Source organism: Opisthorchis viverrini, assembly GCF_000715545.1.
Source record: "Opisthorchis viverrini unplaced genomic scaffold opera_v5_81, whole genome shotgun sequence".
Classification (NCBI taxonomy): domain Eukaryota; kingdom Metazoa; phylum Platyhelminthes; class Trematoda; order Opisthorchiida; family Opisthorchiidae; genus Opisthorchis; species Opisthorchis viverrini.
Genome location: NW_008751736.1, coordinates 258,296 through 279,528, shown reverse-complemented (window position 1 = coordinate 279,528; position 21,233 = coordinate 258,296). Strand labels below are relative to the sequence as shown.

Below are 21,233 nucleotides of genomic sequence, written 5' to 3'. Positions count from 1 at the left end.
TGAGCATCTCAGGCTCGATCAAGTCTCTCGTATTCAATAGCTCATCGGCATTCTTTCGCACACTGTGCTATTCACAGTCTGCATTGCTTCCCCGTTGTGAAGATACGCAATCAGTCTTTATTGGTTTCTGAACTAGATAGTGTAGAACGATTGCTCAGTTTTGAGACAGCATACAACCGGACAGCTTAGAGTTCTGCGTTACACACTCCTGATAAGAAGGGAGGCACTTGTTTTCAAGCTAAAAACTGCACTTGCTCGCGAATAAATGACCGCAAAACCCCAGAACTGTAAGTCGAATGATTTTCGAAAAAGATAACTCGCCAATGATAAATGAGCTGATCGCGCAACGTAGGTTGCACTGGCTTGGCCATGTACCACATCTGAAATATAAACAAACTTACTGGAAGACCGCTTTTCGCATAACCACTTGAAGGGTGGAGATCATTCATGGAAGGTAAAACAATGACCGGGAAACGAAGTAAGTAAACAATTACTAGCAAACTCATTGCTGTTTCTCTGGATGGTGAACCCGATACGTGACACATCAATTGTTGGCGACATTGTCAAATATAGTCAAGTCGCATCCTCATTGGCGCTCCCGTATCAAGCTTTTATCTTCAAAGCATAGCTCCCCTCCCAATCTCTCTGATAAAACAGTCCACCGACAACCCTGCAACCAATTATATCAGCAACTGCCTCCAATCCGCAACTGTCTACCCCACCAGCGAACAAAACTGTGGCAGTCATGATAACGAAGAAGGTAGCGAACGAAGCTTGTTTTCTGTGATTGTTCATCTTTGCTATTAAATCACAAATTTATATGGTAGCAGGAATCACGTGGAAAAGGTTAAGATCGGGGCTACACCTTAGAGAAATAGAAATCAAAGGAAGGGGGTTGGACGATGGATAAATCAATGGGTCACGGAACCAGGTAAATGATGTCAATGTCAGACAGATTTGTGGGGCCGAATGTTTCGTAGGCCAGTTCAAGTTCAGAGGTCGCAAAAGTTTCTTTCGGATGCAAAGTTGCGGATCACGCAGTCGGATTCCAATCGCCTCTGCGATCGATAGTAGTCTTGATCGTATCAGTCGTGATCGGTTCATAGGTACCTGGGAAATGATGGTGAAGGCTTGGCCCTTGCCTATGACGTGAATGGTTTTCGCCTAATGTGATGCAATCGCTCTTGAGCCTGGTTTCTTCCCACTAACAGGCCCAAGCGCGATTGCATCACATTTGGCCGAAACCAGTCATGTCAAAGACAAGGAGCAAGCCTTCACCACTGCACGGCAAGTACGCGGTTGTCACAGCTGATAATGATGACGATGATGAGTCACGTGCACAGCGCGTCGCATTCAGGAATAACCTGCGTTATTGTCAATATCCACAGGTAGTGAATAAATCTCGACGGCTTTGTTATAAATCTTGATTTCAACTATTTGAGTACCACTGCTAATTTAAATTCTTATTGTCAAAACTAGTTCCGTTTTTGTGAGCCCTGTTCAAACACAAGTATCGCTTTCATGGAGAAACTAGCTCTGGGCATTATTCCACCGTTATATACTTGATTTTCGTACTCCTTCACATACTTGGTTTCACAGTTTATGACGTCAACAAGGTGTGCCTCACCACTGAGAGAAGCCCTTTCTGAATAAACACATCAACACACAGTTGTCGGCCCAAAGTATCCCCTGGTTTTCATAGTACAGCCTGCGAAACATACAGTCTGTAAATCGCTCGGATCGTGGGTACATCACTTTACAGCTCCACTGCTCTTCCATCCATGCACATAGTCGCATACAGTTCTCTTTGAAAAATCAATTCATCTCAGCCAAGAACTGATTGACTAATGAAGTCCAAGTTCGAAAATTGCTTCAGAAAAAGTGCTAGCAAATTGAATAGTAAATCTACCTCAGAGAGGATTCTTTGTCACCCTGATTGGGCGATTGCTGTTCCCTCCAAACAGCGATTGCTGGCAGTGTCAAATTTACGTCCGTGAGTGCCACTGCTTTTATTTGGGATTCAGTAAGCCACCGGGATCATCTCTCACCATGATTCTGTGATGGCCACTTCACCTCTGAATATGATGATGCTTTACCAGATTACTCGACAGGGATTCCAAAACCATCAAAATATCCACGAATAAAACCCACGATTTCAATTGTACCCGTCATTCTACGCTGATATCCTAACTTTCGACTGTTGTTCGTATCGAGCCTGTCCTCACTAAAGTGCCTTCCATTTCCTGCTGATTTTCTGCTGAACGTCTCTAGTTTATTCTAACATAACACACTACTCATAATGTTACTAAAAACTCTTCGACAGCACACGACCCTTTCCGCCCTTTTTGGGGCTTGAGAGTTATGCACAGACTACGAGTTTCTCTCAAATTTATGTTCTACTTGAATCCGAATTCGGACAGATTTTGACAAACACCCTTATTTTCACCCGAACGTAGTTTTGACAGGAGATTCAACTGAATCAGTTGAAGCAAACCAGAACAAAAGGGAGATTCAGCTGCATTTGGTCGAGCCTTCCGTCGGAACCGAATCCACGTGCAAATGAGAGTAGCTGTCGAAATCTCCCCAATTAGAGTGCAATTGAAACTAAGGTGGAGGGAAACTCGGTGACTTCGAAAACCAGGATGGGCCTCAAGAAAGGCGAAGCATGCGGTGCGCTGTCGAGGAGTTTTTGAGTAAACTCAAGAATACTCTGTTTTGCTTGAACGACGCATCATCAAAGTGTGCATCCCTTAGAAATTCCTTTTTACCTGTCCATTAGACTACTGTGTAATCGGAAGAGATGTATTGAACAAAACTGTTTTCATATTGCATTGAGATTGTGGAAGGTCAGTAAAACAACGCGGTTATTGGAATGAGGGAGTCGAAAGCTTCAAAGTTCTTTGGTAGTCTTCCAGAGTTAATCTGTTGTAGGTGCAGATGGTAGGATGGGAGCGATTACCTGAAGCTTTTCACGTTTGGGATTAAATTTAGCTTCTGCCTTCTCGTAATTGATTTTGCACGGCAATTCAACCTCCAGCGGTTGATAGGTTATTAATCTGCTATCCAGTATGGTCAAAAGGAGTTTTTCCTGAAACGGCGAACAAATTTGTCATTAGGAACATGTAGGTATGATCGCATGTACCGTAGCTTTGCTGATAACTTTCATCCAGACAGGCAAACCAAAATATAAGGCAGATCTCCTAGTTCGAAACGTCTGAGCGTTTAAGAGGCTAACTTAATGACCAGAAGGTTCGTAGTTCGAATCCAACCTGTGCATCTGGACTCCTGTTGTCTATGCTTGGATAACCGGGTAGTAGCTCATTCCTCGTGCTCCCTTCGGGTGGCATGGCAGCTTGGCACGAGAAGGGTGCTACAGCTGGACCAGTTTTTCTGCTGATAAGCCGAGAAGCACTGTTTACCTGTTTCATCCTTGTTGGGACAGATCAGTAGTGCTAAGCTCAGAGAGTTTTATTGCATTTTAAACCACTCTTGGCATCAGCTACTTGATTGCGAAATGAGACTGCTCACAAGTTCTACATCGTTAACCATATCACATCGAAAAACATGACTAGGTTAAAAAAATTCTGGAATTATTTCTCATACAGTTGAGCTTTCGTTCAATAAACGAAGCCAAACTCAACTCAGAAGCTGAGAAGCACTTCAAAGCTGTTTTGTCCTTACTAGGAATCGTCAACAGTCCGCATATTCAGGGAGTTTCGGACTGGAGACCCCCAGGTTCTTAGTTGATCACTAAACTACTCGGTCACGAGCTGCTTATTAGCAGTGTGACTGTCAGGCAGCACGTGGAACCATTCTTCCTTGGATCACAGAATTCAGGTAGCGTGGCCAAATGGTCACGTTTCAACTTGATCCTCGAGTGGAAACCTTCTTACATGTTTTTTATGCGTTTTGCGGTTGAATGTCGATATTGTTCCTCTCCTAAGAGCAAGCACACTTTGGTAGAGAAGGAATTTGGTTCTACCAAGACAGGTCACTGCTGATGGAGGGAAGATGTTCTAAACCTTTTCCCCATCTGGCCTACTTGCTCCACCGTTTTAGAACCTGTATTATAGAGTTGAACAGGCTAGGATGGAGCCGAGGCACACAAAAAACGCCCTGAGGAACACATTGCCAAATACGGAACAACACTTTGGACGTCGGTTCACAGTTGTGACGATGATCTCGTGAAAGATACACCAGAAGGCGCTCACACCAGCTACCAGATATTTAAGATCTTTCCACTGAGGACCAAACTGCCGTTTAGCTTCCTCTGATATCTAACCAAAGATCGATTTCAGGGAATGTCGACTGAATCTTCAAAGTACCTTCTATTTAGAAACCGCTTGTAGAATCCATGAATGTCTTCAGTTTGTCACAAGGAGTTTCCTGTTGACTATATTCCACAAGTTGATTGATATCTCTGATTTGGAGCATAGTAGCTAAAGCAACCAGGTGTGACGTACGCAATGCGCATGGCTAAATGGCTGTTGGTAACCAAGGAACCTACCTCCGTCAAGTCCAAATCACATTGTTCACTTGAAGTTATCCCAGGAAGTTCAAACGTGAGCTTCAGTCTATTTGCATGACTTTTTGACGTCTCCTTTTGTATTGCCGTGATAATTTCAGCATGCCAGGAAATTTTGTGCTTTACCTCACTCGAACAAGCTTCATCGATTTCCTCGATAAGTTTGACGTTCGATTTCTTTCGGGCAGTTGTTGTTGCATCCGCTGCGGTGTGCTGATGAGGCAGTTTGAACGGCTGACTCTCGGAAAAATACAGTTCGTCTAACTCTTCCGATTCGGTCACATTTTCGTGGCCTACTCCACTCTCACTAGCGTTGTGCAGAATCTGTTGCACGGCTTCTCCCACCGGATCCATAAAGTCCTGTTTTGCACGCTTCTGTTCACTCCTCAAGAGATGATTAAAGTAACCAAGCGAGTTGAGGATTTGTTCTTTGGTTCCGTACCTGTCGACGGGACGGAGGATCTTCGGACGAAGTGGAGCGGAAGAGCAAATAACGCTATTGGACTCGATAGTGGGCATTTTCTTTTCCATTTCCAAGTAGTGTAAGCCTAACCAAATCAGTTGGTATCGACTGTCCTCCTCTCGTCTTGTTTTGGCCTGTGGTAAGGTGGAGGAACTGCTGCCGTCCAGGTCGGCGGGAAAATCATGCTGTGTGAAGATATGTGGATTGAAGGCCATTGCGATACCTGTGTCTAAATAGACAGACAAATAGCTAACCGGTTGAGTAGTACAACAATACTGCCTGGAAACAGTGGCAAGTTAGAAGCTTCGCGAGTTGTTTTGCATGCAGGTAGTGTTGCTAGCTGAGCATAGTTGTTGGAGTTTGATCAAACCTCTTCCTGTCCCAATGCAATTAATCTAGAGGGTTTGTACCAACGAGGGGGGACACGTAGTTTGAGTGTCGCTCGTATTGGGGCTGTGCTGGAGTCCGACCCCGGTAGATTGGCATGCGAAGCAAGAGTGATACGAGTACCCCATTGGCGCCTTTTGGGAGCGCCGAAACCATCAGGTTTCAGAGAGTGGATATGTTCACGCTTGAACGCCGTTTCCATATTCATTCACTGTTTTTTCTCCACTGTCCTCGTGGGAACATTGGATCAGTAAACCTGTAGTACGTCGAACGGACTACAGAAGAAATAACTGGCTCACAACTAACGAAGTGTTTACACTCTTTGGGTCGAGCTGATCACGTGTTCCATGGGCCACTCGACCGGCCTCCTCAAAGGGCTCTTTTCGCGGAACAACGTGAAGAGTGGAAACGAGCCATGGAAGATAAAACGTTGACTTGACGGCTAAGTATAAAAACCATTACCAGCAAACTCAGCAGGTTTGGTCATTGCTTTCTTCCTGGATGGGGACCCGGTGCAAGAACACTTCAATCGTTAAAGACATTGTCAGACAGGACCCAGTCACATCCACAGTGGCACATGTCCACCCAAGCTAGTGCCTTCAACGCATGCCTTTCTATCCCGATTTCCTCAATGGAAAGTTTACCAAAAACCCTGGTTTAATGCGTCCCTCATATCAACTACTGCCTTCAGTGCGCAACTATCTAACCCACCTCCACAACTCATCGGTGAACGTAACTGTGGCAGCCAGAACCACTGTATGGCAAATACACGGGTGTTATAGATTCGGCTGATGATGATGAGTAGTTTGACAACCACTTTAGAAATTGGTACGAAATGCACACATAATTCATGATCCAGCTGATTCAGTTAGCTTTAAAATTACACCACCCAAGTGTGAACACAAACATTTTTTCTGACTTGATAGCTCAGGTGCACTCAACGTCATCTTGTGGACTGGTAGCAACGCGCTCGCTTCGCATGTCAAATGTCCGGTGTTCACACCCGGGAACGACCAAGGAGATGTACTGCCGATAGGCTCCAATGGGGGGGGGTGCGAAACTTGAGTCCAGTGCTCCCCTTCTTGTTCGGTTTAGACTCATCGGAATAGCTTTTCTAGGACAGGCGGAAGACTCTTCAGACACGGAATTTCTATTAAGGAACGACACTGCATCCTTTGCTCTACTGATTGGTCCGAACTTCCATTGAGTCACATGTGGCATTAGTTCATGGCTTTTGCTAACTCTACAAAAATGATCCACGCACACAGCTGAATTTCGCTCAGCTGTGTCGTACGAATAACTGGGTGTGGTAACATACGATTCGAGCAAGGATCGAGTTTTCTCCTTTAGAATATGCGGAGGTCAGTGTACCATACACACAAAGGTTTCGCGACCAAATTTCGTCCAACTCATGGAGGTCAGAATGAAGTGAGGTTGAAACAATCCCAGTGACCTCCGGATTTGTGCTTCACCTAAGCCAAGAAAGCTAATCGCAATTGCTTCAGTATTCAAACCTGCTTCTGAAACTCCAACTCAAAGAGTCCCGTGGTTGCTTAAAAGATTTTAAACTGGGCAGAGTTAGGAAGCTTGTTAGCGGGAGTGAGAAAACGGAAAAATCACCTTCATCTGCATGCGGTCAAGCGAAAAAAAATGAAACCATATTCATCACATATTGACTTACCCTCTCCCAACGGGAAGGTGTCGCCACACTTGACAATAATGGGGCTGGTTTCTGATTTGGAGTCTGGGACGGCTGCCCATTCGCAGTAGTTTACAATCAGCAGTCGTTTGGCTTCCTGAAGTGTGATGAAATACAGAAAGTCGACAGTATAGGGACGCGAGAGTAGGTACGGTCGACAACCTCTGCAGACCGCCCTCGCATTTATCCAAAAACAGTGTCTCACATCTGAGGGGAGGGGAAATGGCGTCCAGCGCCAGTATCGGGGAGAATTCAAGGACTATTACGATGCTTGTGACAAGCCTTACATCCAAGTGGCGCATCTGGCAAAAAGTTTGACATACTGTATCATGGATGGTCCTAGTAATACCTCTGGTTACGACGAGGGCGGTATGCAGTTTCTGAAGGTTAACACTAAATCCATGAGTTGGTCTAGTCCATTTTTTCATCAACTGTTTAAAACGGACCGAACAACTATCACTAGTCCACTCGTAGTACTTATCCAGACCGTTTAATCATTCATTCAAAAGAGCGGTGCGCGAACGGCTCTGTTCATGCGCTCACCTCTCACTGGAACATGAGATGAAAGAGAAAGCTCGGTGTACAAACGTGCAGCGATTTCACATTTGGTCGTGATGCAAACAGTTTGTTTCGACCTTCTGTGTGCGTCCTAGGGTCTTGGCTAACAGTGGCGCTTACTTCTAGCCCGGTCTCGATGGAAAACGAGCCGTTCCTTTTGTGACATGTTCCCAAGGGCTATGTGGTACACAGAGAATACTGCACGGATCGTTTTGATGAATGCCCGTGAAACGTAGCCTCTGTCAGCAGCCAAACTGAAACGTATTCAGAGCCTTTATCTCAAAACCATAGCTCGTGAAGCCTGGTATCGGCGAATCCGTTATAAAGCGAGTGTTCAGCTGTGTAACACGGACTTCACTCAAACAATACGTCCAATGTCAAAAGCTGTGGCGGTCAGGCCATGAACTGTGCATGCTGAACAATTTTTTGTTGGAAGCGGTGTTGTCGTTCGCGTCAAAATCAGAAAAGCACAAGCAAAAAGGCGGCCAAGCTTTGATCTCCCAGACAAATATGAAATTCAAACGTCTGGGTGATGTCATCCATCCGGGATAGGGACCGTTTGATTCTACCTATGAACGGTTAGAGGCTTTGCAAAATTTGGCTGCTAGCCGATACCACTGAAGTTCATTTTTATGTCAGTTTCTATTCTGATTAGGTGAATGAACGTCCGGAGGTGTATATATTTGGAAATAATTGTGGTAGGCTAACACGAAATACCTTCCCCGTCCACTTTTTTNCACGCTGTACGTTTCTTTCCAGATGGGGCGTTTGAATGTGCAGGAAGGTCAGAATGCTTGCAATAGACTTTCATCTACTCTACTATCTTCTGTTCACTTTAAGGATATCGATATGGCCGAATAAATGCTGTTGTTGCTCAGCAGTAAAATCTCAGTGTCAACAGTGACTATGCTGTCTCTGGTCATGATTACGATGAATCTGGTCATATAATATATGTACATATACATATATATATATCGTAAATTAGGGCATCTATTTGGTTGCAATACAGTTGATAAATATCTATTCGATCCTTGTTATTTATTCTTTAAATTCCAAAGAAGATGACTTTATACACACCATGAAAACAAATTACACAATAAGGAAGCTACTCTTTGTGCCCCTAACGCGCAGGGGACATAAGGAAGATGTCAGTGTTTGACTATGAGTGACTCCAAAGCATTGGTCAGGTCTGGTGGGAATATCGGATTAGTAATGCTGAAGTACGCCAGATGGTCTTAGGAAGAAGGAACTCTACCGCACTAGAGGAATTACTCACGATTCATAGGTTGCGCTGGGTGGAATATGTACTCCGTATGCCAAAAGACCGTCAGCCCCACAGAGCTCTTTTCCCAGCCATATGACCGAGAGGTCGACAGTGCCTAACCTGGCTACGACGTATGAAAACACTAACCAGTAAACCTAGGAAAGTATCGATTTCCTGGATGGGGATCGAAAGAGTAGGAAAATAAAAAAATGGCAAGAAACAAAAAGCAAAACCTTGGCCATGTTTTCAGAACTCACTTTACGTGACATTGCTTCGACACTTACGCGAGAAAGAGAATTCCACTGATGTACCAGATGGCAACAGTCCATCAGTGACAGTTGGCGACAAAGTTCATGCTGACACCGATACACTATTGGTTCTTGTTTTGTAAGCTGCGAAACGGCTTACAAGCCCAAACATTTTGCATTAGACAAAGGTTTTAAACTGGCCGTCTTAAAGAGAGTACAATGCTGACCGGTTTTCATGGTAACGACTATTCTCCTTGCGTTAGTAAATAAACCAGCCCTGTTATGGGTTAGATGAAGAAAACACAATGAATTATTGGTAGTGTGAGCAGCTTTGGGAATTTTTGTGGAGATTTCGTCCTGCATGTGAAGCCAATCTATGTTCATCCTTCAACCGCGTGATCTACATCACGCGATCACACATGTTGACTGGCTCCTCGAGCGACGACTTTTCAAATGCAAACGTCCCCTATCTGGTAAACTTTATTCTTCCCCTGAGCTACTTATAGATCGCTAGTAGTGTGAGGATATCTGGGAATTTTTGTGGAGATTTCGTCCAGTAAGTGAAACCAGTCTGTGTTGAAAAACCGAGAAGCACTGTATAGCTAATTCACCATCATTGAAAATGATCAGGTTTAGACATTGGTGGATTTTGTGATCGAACAGTCTAACTGACTTTCTACAGTCCAGTTTGTTTGGCCCTGCTATATACTTGCGTGTTTAACTTTCAGGCAAATGTCTTGTGTGGAATGACCAATTAGTCTCCTTGATATCTCATGATATCTCAGTAGAGGATGATATACGTATTACGCCTGAATTCCGGTTGCGGGGCAAGGTTTCCTGCTATTCTTCGCGACAACAGCCTACCCCGGACGTGATGAAGGGTCTCCTAAAAGTTTGCTTCCTTGGGTGAGGTTCATCGATCGAGTACTTGGAAGCTGTTTTAGTCGGTCATATTAGCAATGTTTGAAATTGCTGGAACAGAGTGCTGACGTGCCCTACTGTGGGGTCGGATGACGAACAGTATTCAGTACATATACACATAACTGCTTGAGTTATATCTTCTAGTACACACTAAGTCCACTTGAAATACAAGCCATCGTGCATTCGTCAGAAAGAATCAACTTTCTAAAACCCAACGTTTCGCGCAACTGTTGAATTCTGCATTCGTGGATGCGGGTGGCCCCTACTTTGGAAAAAATATGTGAACGATTCTCACAAACGAGAGTTTGAAAAGGCGTGACAGAAAATCACTTGAAACTAGACAAAAGGTATGCTCTTTTGTGTAAAAGAAACACTGCATTCAGATGGAGAACTTGGTTTGTACCTTGTGGAAAGTGATAACCGTAGAATTAGGGGTTCCAACTTACAAACGGTAGCTGATGGAAGCAAGTTTAAAAGAAGCAGTAGGCATAACATCACGCAAACGAAGGTGAATGAATGTGATGATTGAAACGGTACAAACCGGTCAGCGGAGGCGGGGTTCAGAAGTAACAGTTTGAAAATGTTCATCAAAAGACCACGTGCCCGAGGCCTCTTAGCCAGCCTGATCAGCTTCAATGAAGAAAAAGGCACTTGTGTTGGTGGACTTTTGGGGATTCCATCAAGCGCAAGAACTGATAACTGTTGGTCGTTCCGAGATAATCAATGAGCAATCTAATCACTCGTCAATAATTATCGTTTCGTCTGAATTAGTCAACAGCTGACTAAAAAAAACAAACTTGAATTTCCCAGATGTGAAACCACTCGGCGAACGCATAGTTCATATTTAAGTCTTGAAACATTGGTCAAAGTGCCAACTGTCTAGCAATCCACATGGATGAACTCTCCGGAACCCGACCATAAACTGACTTCAAAGTGACAAAATTTTCCCGACATTCTTAGAGCTATCCTGAAACCAATCATAAAGCATTTCTCTAACGAAATCGTAATTACCAATAAAATAACACTGTTCTCAACAGAATTCATTTTTATTGTATTCCATTGGTAAACATCAGTACCCGGATCCTCGATATTTGCTACTTATGAGTACTATGAACACTACTGGATAGCATTTGTTTGGAGGCAGTATTACTTCGTAGAATGCATATCCTTTCCTGATATGTTGAGAGAAGCATAGAAAAAACAGGCTGATAATCACGATTTGAAACAAATTGGGTTTGGCGTCTGCTGAATCCCCAACCCTACTCTCGAATACTTGCACACGAGTTCACCCATGTGTGCCGAAACCCACCGTGGCTGGTGTACTGATTGGCAGGTTTCACACAGTCATGAAGCTGCCACTTGCATGAGACGAATCGATAACAGTCATATTTAAAGTCATACTCAGGGTGACAGCTTACTCGTTGGCTCCATCTCACCGTTTTCATTATCTTATTTTCAGTAGAGAGTTCTCCCTTTAAGTGAAGCCAGTCTGTGCCCAAAAGTCGAAAAGCACTGTACATCTGTTTCATCCCTAATGGAAATTATCAGTCTCACGGAACATTGGGGGGTTTCGAACCCGCGATCCCCTAGCTAGTCGTGTGAACACTTAGCCGTTCAACCACGAGCGGTTGATCGGCCACGTGACTGAATCCCTAATTTTTCTGACTTCAATGAGTAAAACTGAAGCACCTGCAAATGCCCTACGTTGGTGCACCACTTGTGGTAGAAAAACTAAGCCCGACTAAACTGAACTTACACATGGGAAACCGTGAGAGCGACTACTGTATATACTAAACGGCAGGCTAATCAGGGGACGTAGCTTGCCAGGCGGCATTGATGAATGTTTGTGGAGAATAGAATAAATTGTTCATCTGTAACGCCCTTCCGGTGCCCAGCTGCCATGCCACTCATAGAAGGGACTTTGGCTGAGATACTGCCAGGTTGCCCAAGCCTAAACAGGGGAAGTCGTTGCTTTGAACGTGGGAGTGCTGTATGTATAACAAGCCACGATTTTGACAACGCACACAGGACTCATCGTCACAGTGAGAGCTTTTGAGTTCAAGGGCGCTTTTCTGAAATAGCGATGGCTTTTGTATATCGAACGTGCAAGCCGCGTGAGTGGATGTCACTGGAGTGCAGCAGTGATCAATAAATCGACGATGACGATTGCTAGTAACAAAAATAAAGAATGTGTGCTCTTCAAACTGGGGCTCACTGTTTACTATGAGCGTCTGTAAGATGTGCTCTCCAACGTTGTTGACATTTTCTGCACAAGAAGAACCTTATTCTTTGAGTTTTGAATTCCTGGAGCAAGATAGAGCTTGTCGTATTTTACTATGTTGTGTACCGATTGGCGTACCTTTTTTAGTATTTTCCCGTAAATTATATGGATTGACTCATTACTTAGTAATTTTTTACTATCCGTTCGGCTAACGTGTAGATATGTATGGTGTGATACGCTCAGAACCGCGTAGCTGCGTTTAACGCTGAGATAAATTATAGAAAAGCATGAAATATGCGAATGTTGGAAGTCTGTAGTTGGATCGCTTAGTAGGATCATTAAGTATGGCGTAAAGTTATGGTTGATTGGTCCATTGTTTTGACAAGCTTTTTTCCACATAATACGAGCGGATTATTTATGCTGTGCATCCTGCACGTTGGTCAACAAATGTTACTACACCGCATGGAATGAAATGTGCCTATTAGCGATGGGTGTTTTGACACTGGCGCAATTTTACGGAGCATTTAGAAGGAACGCTGATCTTCCTCGTCAGCTCCATCCACTTCAGCGTTGTCGTCTCCATCCTTTCAACCATCCTTAAAACAGTATTGATCTAACCTGCTTGTGATCAATCTTCACTCATCATTCTGTTTGAAAAATGGGGCGAGATGACTCAGTGTTTGGAGCTTGAATTTGCTGATCCGTGGTTCGAACCTGACATCTGCCTCTCGGCTTCCATTGTCTACGAATGAGCAACCTGGCAGTATCCTAGCCCTCGTGCTTCCTTCTGGGGATACGGTAGATGGGCACCGAAGAAGTGTCACAGATGTCCTGTTCGCTTCCTATTTAAAGAAGGATTCGATGCTGCATAAACTTTACATTATATGGAACCATAAACGACGAGACATCCATATGATAACTGATGGGAAGTTCCATTCGGGAATGGTCGCTCAACAAGCTCGAAACAGAGCAAAAATTGCCATTTCATTTCTTTACTACACACATTACGAAATGTGGATAATTGCATTGTGTCATTCTCCTTGATGTTCTCGCCAAAACGGTGAAGCCGCATTCAAAAGCGATAACGACAGGAATCCATTGAATGATGGCCAATGTTTGGAGGTGACCATTGTAACCACGTAATCATGATCATGATGTTCGATCGAACAACATGAATCTTCGACTCTGATGCCTTTTTGTCGTGCTATCTGAAAGCCTTAATGTGAAGAAAATAATAAAAATGTACATAGAATGGATTTAGTCTTAGCCTATTACAATCATTTCCAATCAGTCGACAAGTTACTCCGCATATCTACTGTTCTTGTAGGTGATAAAATAACTTCTGATATTTTTGTGAACCAGCGGCCCACCCAGCTGTTCCATAGTGACGTATTCGTACAGGTGAGAAGGTTGATAGTTTTTTATCACACACCGCTCTATACTCCGACAAGCATCAGATCATATGGCGCCTAAATAACTACCTAATAACCACCCGGTGCAATTCTATTGTGGTTATCCGCACCAACAGAACCACTAAATGACCATATTTTATAGGTACACTGAAGTTAGGAAACCAACTCTCAGCAAGGTTTCGTGTTAAGTAACCGTTGAATAACCTTATACGACAGCTACTGAACGGGTGAATAACTTTCCTTTGACGGTATTTCAATATTAAATTTCAACGGCGTAAACACCGTCTTATCGCACTTCACTGTTACTGAACTGACAACTTTTCACCGTTTACAAAACCACCATTCAGCAACCGTATGTTCCGGCTATTTGTACGGCAGAGAACTTTGCTTGGGACACGGATTCATAACTTAGTTTTGCCTTGTTATGGCTCCCGATACTGTGCAAGCGTTCATTGTAACTGCCCTTGTTTCGAGTGAAGGGTAAGTAGTTAACTTTGCCATCTGTACTGCAACGTTCACGAACTGGTTCGTGAACGCTGTGATAATAGCATCATTCTGTTTCAGTCACTTCTGGTAGCTGAAGGTGACTGGTCTATAGCTTTAAATACGTCATCAACGAAATTTGATTCCCGAATTTAGGCCTTATAGTGTTTCGAAAGGTGATGTAGGAAGAAGGTCAAATGATTTCCGGTTACGGGTTGCTTACTTTCATTTTCGCTTTGATTACGAATTTTACCGATGGAGGAGAGGCCGTCTTTCGTCCTTCTTTGAGATTCTTCTCTATAAATGCCCTATATCCAACTGGATCATTCACCGCCATTTCATCCAACATTTTCCACACTGCTGCTGCATCGGCGAATAATTCACTTTTTCCCATGTCCATGTTGCCTATTTCATATTGCCGCGTTACCTAGCACGCGGTGACAGTGCATTTCAGCATCCATGCAGCAGAATGTGGTGTCAATTCAGTTCGAGTGAATTTGAATGCTTGGCGGGACCATTGTTGTAACAAGTCCTGACTCGCCCGCCAAGGCAGCGGTATTGCGAGTAGGTTACAATGCTGGACAATTCCAATCAGGGTCAGAGTAACAGTGTTACGATGGCCACGCAAAATTCGTTCAGGTTTTCAGCTCGATATGATCCAAAATTCTCAGAATTGTGTAGGCACTGACACCTGACAAATCGCCTAGTCTTACACCGAAAGACCTAGGAAGCGAGGCAATGCGCCAACCGCGGTGACATAATTGAGGACAAAATGCTGTATAGGATTCGAAGGAGTGTGTTTAGGCGGACAGGAGGAATCTTGGAGTGGGCAATCCTCGGCTGTTACTGGACTGTCCCAAAACACCTCTGGCTCCTGGTCATCATACTAACATCCCACCTACCAAGCCCTCAACTACAGTGAAAGGAATGTTGTAGGGGGAGTCCGAGGGCGAACTCACAAATGGAAAACCGGAAGTATCTATCAGTAAGCTTGGCCAAGGCTACTCACAATAACAGCGGGTTCATATGGCACCAAGGTGTGCACATATTCACCAGAATGAAAGAGAGTGCTATTCCATTAGGGGTGGATGCTTAGTGAGATAATCACCATATATAACGTCTGCGGAATAATTTTTGGATGAGTTTCGGACAAAACATCAAAACGAGTCTACGGCTCTCCTATGGTATTTTCTGGCAGTTTACCGAGGGCTTCCGTCACGCCGTTACTGAAGTAGCTGCTGTGGAGCTCTATTCACACCTGAATCTTCAAGAAAGTGAGCTGGTGGACTCCGAGCATCGTATTCTGCCTCAATTGAGATATGCACATAATAGAAGGTTGTCTTAGAAGCCTATGAGTTGGTATCAAATTTGGTACCATTGAGCGTAACCTCAATGACCATAGCCCCTTATCAAAAATAAACCCTCCATCCTCAAGCTCCTCTCGCCCCAAGTCAGTAGACTATTCACTTGTTCCACTATCTATCCCGTTGCGTTCGGTTGACGCCTGCAAACAGTAATCAAGGATGGGTTGTAAGTATGCACAGTGGCGTATGGAAGACAGTACAGTGGCGGTCGATGAGCGTCGCCTGAACCCAAACTGCGTCTCATGTGCGCGTTTTACTGCTAGCTGCCAATGCTTCTACATTTCAATGAACTGGAATATAGCACTATCTGGCAGTGCTTTTTGGGAATTAAGTTTACGGGCTTGCAAATTCTGGCGGTCCCCTTCTCTCACCGAGTCAAGGAAAACGGAATAGTCCCAAGTCGTCGTCCCTGTCACTGATAAACTTGCTTCTTCCTTAAACTGAAGGTTGCTGAAATGAACGGGCCTCCTCAAAATTTCGTGTCACTATTTCGTTGGGTAATCTGGTTGATAGGTTCCGAAAACACTCTTGGATCCCTCATGCACCGGTACCACTGTCACCCATGATTGTGAAGCGGTCGCGAAAATATCTCACGTTTTATGACCTTGTTGATGCGCGACTCTGGAGAGCTTTAGTACCTCAAAAGTCTTCTGCGTAACCTCATTGGTGTAAACAAACCTGTGTTATCGTCCAGAGCTTGTCATCACTCCAGTTACTGCCTAGGTTGCACACAACTTCGCGATCTCCCCGTAAAGACAAAGCTGAAAATGGGAGGAGTTCAACGTTTGTAAAGATCTCTATCGATAGCTTGTGCATGGTTTCTGTTTCTCATGCCCCGGAGTAGTAGCACTCAACCCTGCAGTTTTCTCATGTCCCACACCGCAACAAAAAAGGGACCTGGCTTGTCAGTGATATTCGCGATTGTTCTGGTAATCGTGTCGTGGCATGAACCAGAGACGTTGCCCGTTACCGTTCAAAAAACCCTCACCGTAACAACCGCCATAATTGTTGGACTCAATTCCCTGTAATTTCGGAGGCTGCGCGGCCCACTGTTAACCAAAGACATTGATAAATTGAACTGAACGACAGCAGGATCACTCATATGAGGTCTATGACACGTTGCCGTCCCCAGGACCAGTATATGTTACTACGCTGTGATTATTTTCTGCCGCAAATACACTTCAACTTGTCCTTGAAGTAATATAAGCCACGTTATATTCGAGGGGCCGGATTTTTTCAGAACTGTCTCGAGAAAAGCGCGGGTTATTTTTCATGCTTCGGGCACATTTTCGGGCTTTTGTACTGTAAGACGACGCACTGGATGAACCCTCGCTCTGGTGTAGGAAGCATCCCGCTATCTTCTCACACTTCCTGTACACTGATGAGAGGAGACCCACCTAAACAAGCAATGCTTACACAGCACTACTGATTCAAGCTCTGAAGCTCCATAACCACAGCTCATCCACATTTCTAAACGACCACGAGTCTCGTCCAGTTGAACCTAAAGACGGTGTGCATGCAGCATCCTTTCGGCGCATCCTCTTCGGCACGCTCACGAACCCAAGTTGCCCCGCTAAAAGTCTCTAGATGGCGTCGGTATAAATAATGGGCAATACACCACTGAGATTCACACACTCGTCGGGCGCAAAACATTGAGTGAAAGGCGTCCGCCTCTGGTGGCCCTATTTCTATTAGAGAGGTACATTCAAAGGAATATTGACCCTTTTACGGGCACTTTTGTGGTTAAATGAGGTCTCTTGTGCTCGCTAGTTACAGGTAAACCCTTACGCTTAGGAGTTTGGTCCCCAGACTTGGCGCTTCGTTGTGTAGGCATTTACGGTTTGCTCATGGTGCTCATTTGTGCGTGAAATTACGCACATCTAGCGGGGTGAAATTATGGTGGGTTGGTACGGAAAAACGTTTGACCTGGAGTGCAGAATTTTATGCCGGATCTGGATGAAATTACTGAAAACAGTTGTGGGGATGACCACATGGCCACGAAAAACGTTAAACTTCATGTTAGTTGTCAGTTGAAGTCACTGGACTCAAGGAAATGTGGATTTATTTGGAATTTCGGTTTGTGATAGATTCAGAATGTGGCATGCTTCAATTCGGGATTGTTAGACTGTCTGATACCTTGGATCATCGTGAAAATGACAAACATCACTGAAAATATTGGTTTCCCATTCCTACCTAAAATCGTTAAGCCAAATAAAACATCAATGGTGGTTAGGTATAGCTTTGTTTATTCTGGTTAGAAATTATCGCTTGACTGATCGGCCTGGGAAGGAACCTGATTTTCATTTCCACTAAAATGGAGCATAGTTTAGCTATTGAATATTACCGGCAGTGTACAACGCTGTCCGAGGCGTCTTGAGCGGGGTCAAAACCTTTCACAATGGTCCGCCTTCTCTGGGGAGGCTAACGATTACCGGCGGCGGAATTATCTGAAGACAGAGTTCCATTAAGGCTTGGATGTCACCCTATGATTTGAGGCCTGTTGCCAATATCAACCCGACAGTTTATGTCAGGAAATTACATACTGTGTGGCCAGGATAGTGATGAGCGATATGTCGTATATGTCGTTTGTTGCTGGAGGGTTTGTAAGTCGGCCACCTTCTTCTGGATGTGCCTAAATTGAGATTAAGTACCAGACCATATGTGAAAAGTGCTTGGGTCCGTACTTTTAGAGTATGGGAGCTTGGATACAGCAGATTTCTGGGTGAGGAGTCTCCATATTCTTATTCCAAGTTGCTGAATAGCATGATCAAAATGATACAACCAAAAGAGATGCAAAACTGATGCAATTTGTGAGTACTCAGGACCGCGCAGGAACGAAAGAATGACATAGATGGTTTGAATCACGTGACTCAGACACGATAATGCCTAAAATAGCGTGCTTAAAAGGCGGTGAACATCGGAGGCGGGGAAGCACAATTGATAGTTTTTCTCTCCTTTGGGAAACATATCAAGCTCAGGCATTATGTTGTCGGGCAGGAACACAATGGGGCATAGAAAAATTGGGGCACCCTGAGTTGGACTTGATAAGAAAGCTGCAAATTGCGGAAAATCAGCAACTTGAACAATGGTTTGGGTGATCAACATTGTTGGAGTGATCCAGCTGATGGAATTGAACTAAGCCTGAAGACCAGTGCTGAGGCTCCGTGGCAATGGACATTTCGATTATTGACCAGAGTCACAACAAGCGAGATGAATTGGAGAAATCCTCCATGCAGATAACTGGTGGCTTGAATCTCAGGATCACGATGTGCAGTGAAACTGTACAGACTCACTGGCATTGCTTCCGGGGTGGAGTTTGGCGTAAAAATTTCCCGGAGAATGAGCTATTGCTGGCGCGCAGGATAGAGCGCGAACTGTAAGGGAAAGGCCGCGCATACAGATCAGATAATAAACTAACAAAATATTACAGATGCACCTGCACACGGATTCTAATAAAGCGAATTAGGACCCACTGCATTCCAACTAACCCGACGAACAAAAGCACAAGCAAAAAGGTGACATTGCCATACGTCAAGGAATTTCGGAGCTGACCACAAAGGTGATATGACTTTGTGAGATAAGGGTGACCCAAGGACCTACAAATAAGCTGCAAAGGGCACTATTGAGACAAGGGTGGAAACAAAATTATAAGTTTTGTCTACAAAATCCAATACAAGAATGGCGAAAAACACTACTCGGAACAAACAGAGAGGAAGCTGTCCACCAGCATCAGCGACCACGAGCTTGATACTAGAATACACAAATAACTCTCTTTTTCTGTCACGCGAAGCCTAGGAAAGACATGAATTTGACCAGAAACACGTGAGCGTACTAGAACAAGCATGAACAAAGAAAGAACGCAAATTCATGGAGGCGTGATACTCAGCTGACGGTGCGATAAACAGACACAATGAGATTAGCCCTGTCTATCACCTCATGAGGACAAAGTAAGCCCTGAACCGCCAAACGCCTAGCAAAAAGAGGAACAGGAGGAAAATGAACGGAAATGAACCGAAATACTTCGATGACTCAGTTGAACCGAAATTCGCAGCTCCTATTGAGGATGACCGAATCTGACTGCCGAAACAGCCAGAAATCTTTGAATGCTTAGAGCAAATCAACTAACCCGGTCGCAGTTATAAGCCCCAGTCGAGATGTAGAAGGAGCTAACTAAAAATAGAAGGTAAGCCCTCAGCCAGTAAAACCGCGGAAGACGGACCACCACGCACCATGGTTCGCGATCGAACCAGTATTACACCAAGTGCGATATGATGCTCAGTAGTCAATCAAGTTATATCTCAAGACTACTCGTCGGAACCCGTATATGCGCAAGCAGGCGGAGGGAAGCCACCCGCCTAGCAGTGAACTGCAGATGTCCCCTCAAATGGTGACAAGCCTATAAAAGTCAACTGCTAAACTCAGTGAACAACCTACGAAGAATCAAGAAACTTTCATTGAGCATTGAGTTCAACTTGAACGAAAATTGAAAATCAATTCAGTCTGCGTGGCTCTGGACAGTTCGGCGCCATGTGCAGGGAGAGTACAAGTGGAAATAATAATTTTGCGGGGTTCTCTATATGGGTAAGTTGCAACCTGCACCTCAGAAACACAGTGTTTGTGCAAACCGGATCGATTTACTTGTATCGCTGTTATGGCGTTAGATTTCCTTCATAGAGTTATTTTATGCAAATGTGGTCTGTAAAGAGACGTTTTGAGTTTGTGACGAGGACAAACTGAAAATCCGCCAAAATGGTCAAATCCGAGGGACGGGTTGAGTGGGCTAAAAAGAACCCGTCATAGATGTGTTTTGGGTAAGTTTGTCCTTATTTGCTGGTGGGCTTGCGTGCTAGTGAGAAGGGACGGTACATAGAATGGAGAGAACATTAGTAGATGTGCCATCAGACTGGGCTGTGCATTACCCTGCCCTCACTGAACTTACATACTGCTGTTTCTGGAACGCCCCGTAACGGAAGCCGTGGTTGAGGCGATCAGAAAGGGGATGTGCGATTCTGTGTGCAGCGGATTTTTGGGTTAATTGCATGGATCCTCGCGTGCCGATGCGTGATCGCGTTCAGCCTCGGGTCAGTTGGATGTTCACGTGGACCTGCAGCGGAGATCAGATGGGATCGGGATCACTCATGCAGGGCGTTACAAGCAACGACCTCCAAAATCGGAGCCAGGGAACATATCTTTGGAATTCAGTAAGGGGTATTTTTATTTATTTTGCCATCCGACAGTTTGCACACGGGGCAATGATCAGGAGAGGTGAAGGGTTGCTGACTGTTCTGCGTTGTTTGATGACTAATATGAGAGGGATTTTGGTGCCTTTCGAGGAATGGCTTCAAAGGCAAATTAAACGCCCCGGTTTTCTAGAGAGGAACTGGGCTGGGTTAATGCACCCCCTCTTGGCTTTCGACTCAGAATCCTGTCCCACTGATCAGCGGTGGGTACAAGGCCTTTGAGGAGAACTTGCTACGAGCCCGTGACTCAAATGCCTGAACTGTGTGGATGACATTGCTGGGTTCTTCTTCAGGGACGTTCCCCTGAGCCGGTAGCTTAGTTGTCCGACTCACTAAAGTTTAGAAGAGTGGTCTGACCCAAGGCATAATTGTCTGACTGCTAGCTAGACTGCACAAACCGGATGTCACCTGTAAAGCATTAGATGCTCGGATTTCAAAATACTTTCGA

General features: G+C 44.6%; 1 protein-coding gene across 1 annotated transcript; it reads right to left on the bottom strand.

Moving 5' to 3' along the window:
* Window positions 1-2,812: 2,812 nt before the first annotated feature.
* T265_04692 (hypothetical protein) lies at window positions 2,813-20,586 on the bottom strand (the record flags this gene model as incomplete). Its single annotated transcript, XM_009169496.1, has 5 exons — window positions 2,813-3,088; window positions 4,508-5,217; window positions 7,057-7,171; window positions 14,405-14,608; window positions 20,485-20,586. The coding sequence occupies 5 exons, from the start codon at window positions 20,584-20,586 to the stop codon at window positions 2,918-2,920; spliced, it is 1,302 nt and encodes a 433-aa protein (XP_009167760.1).
* Between the last annotated feature and the right edge of the window lie 647 nt (window positions 20,587-21,233).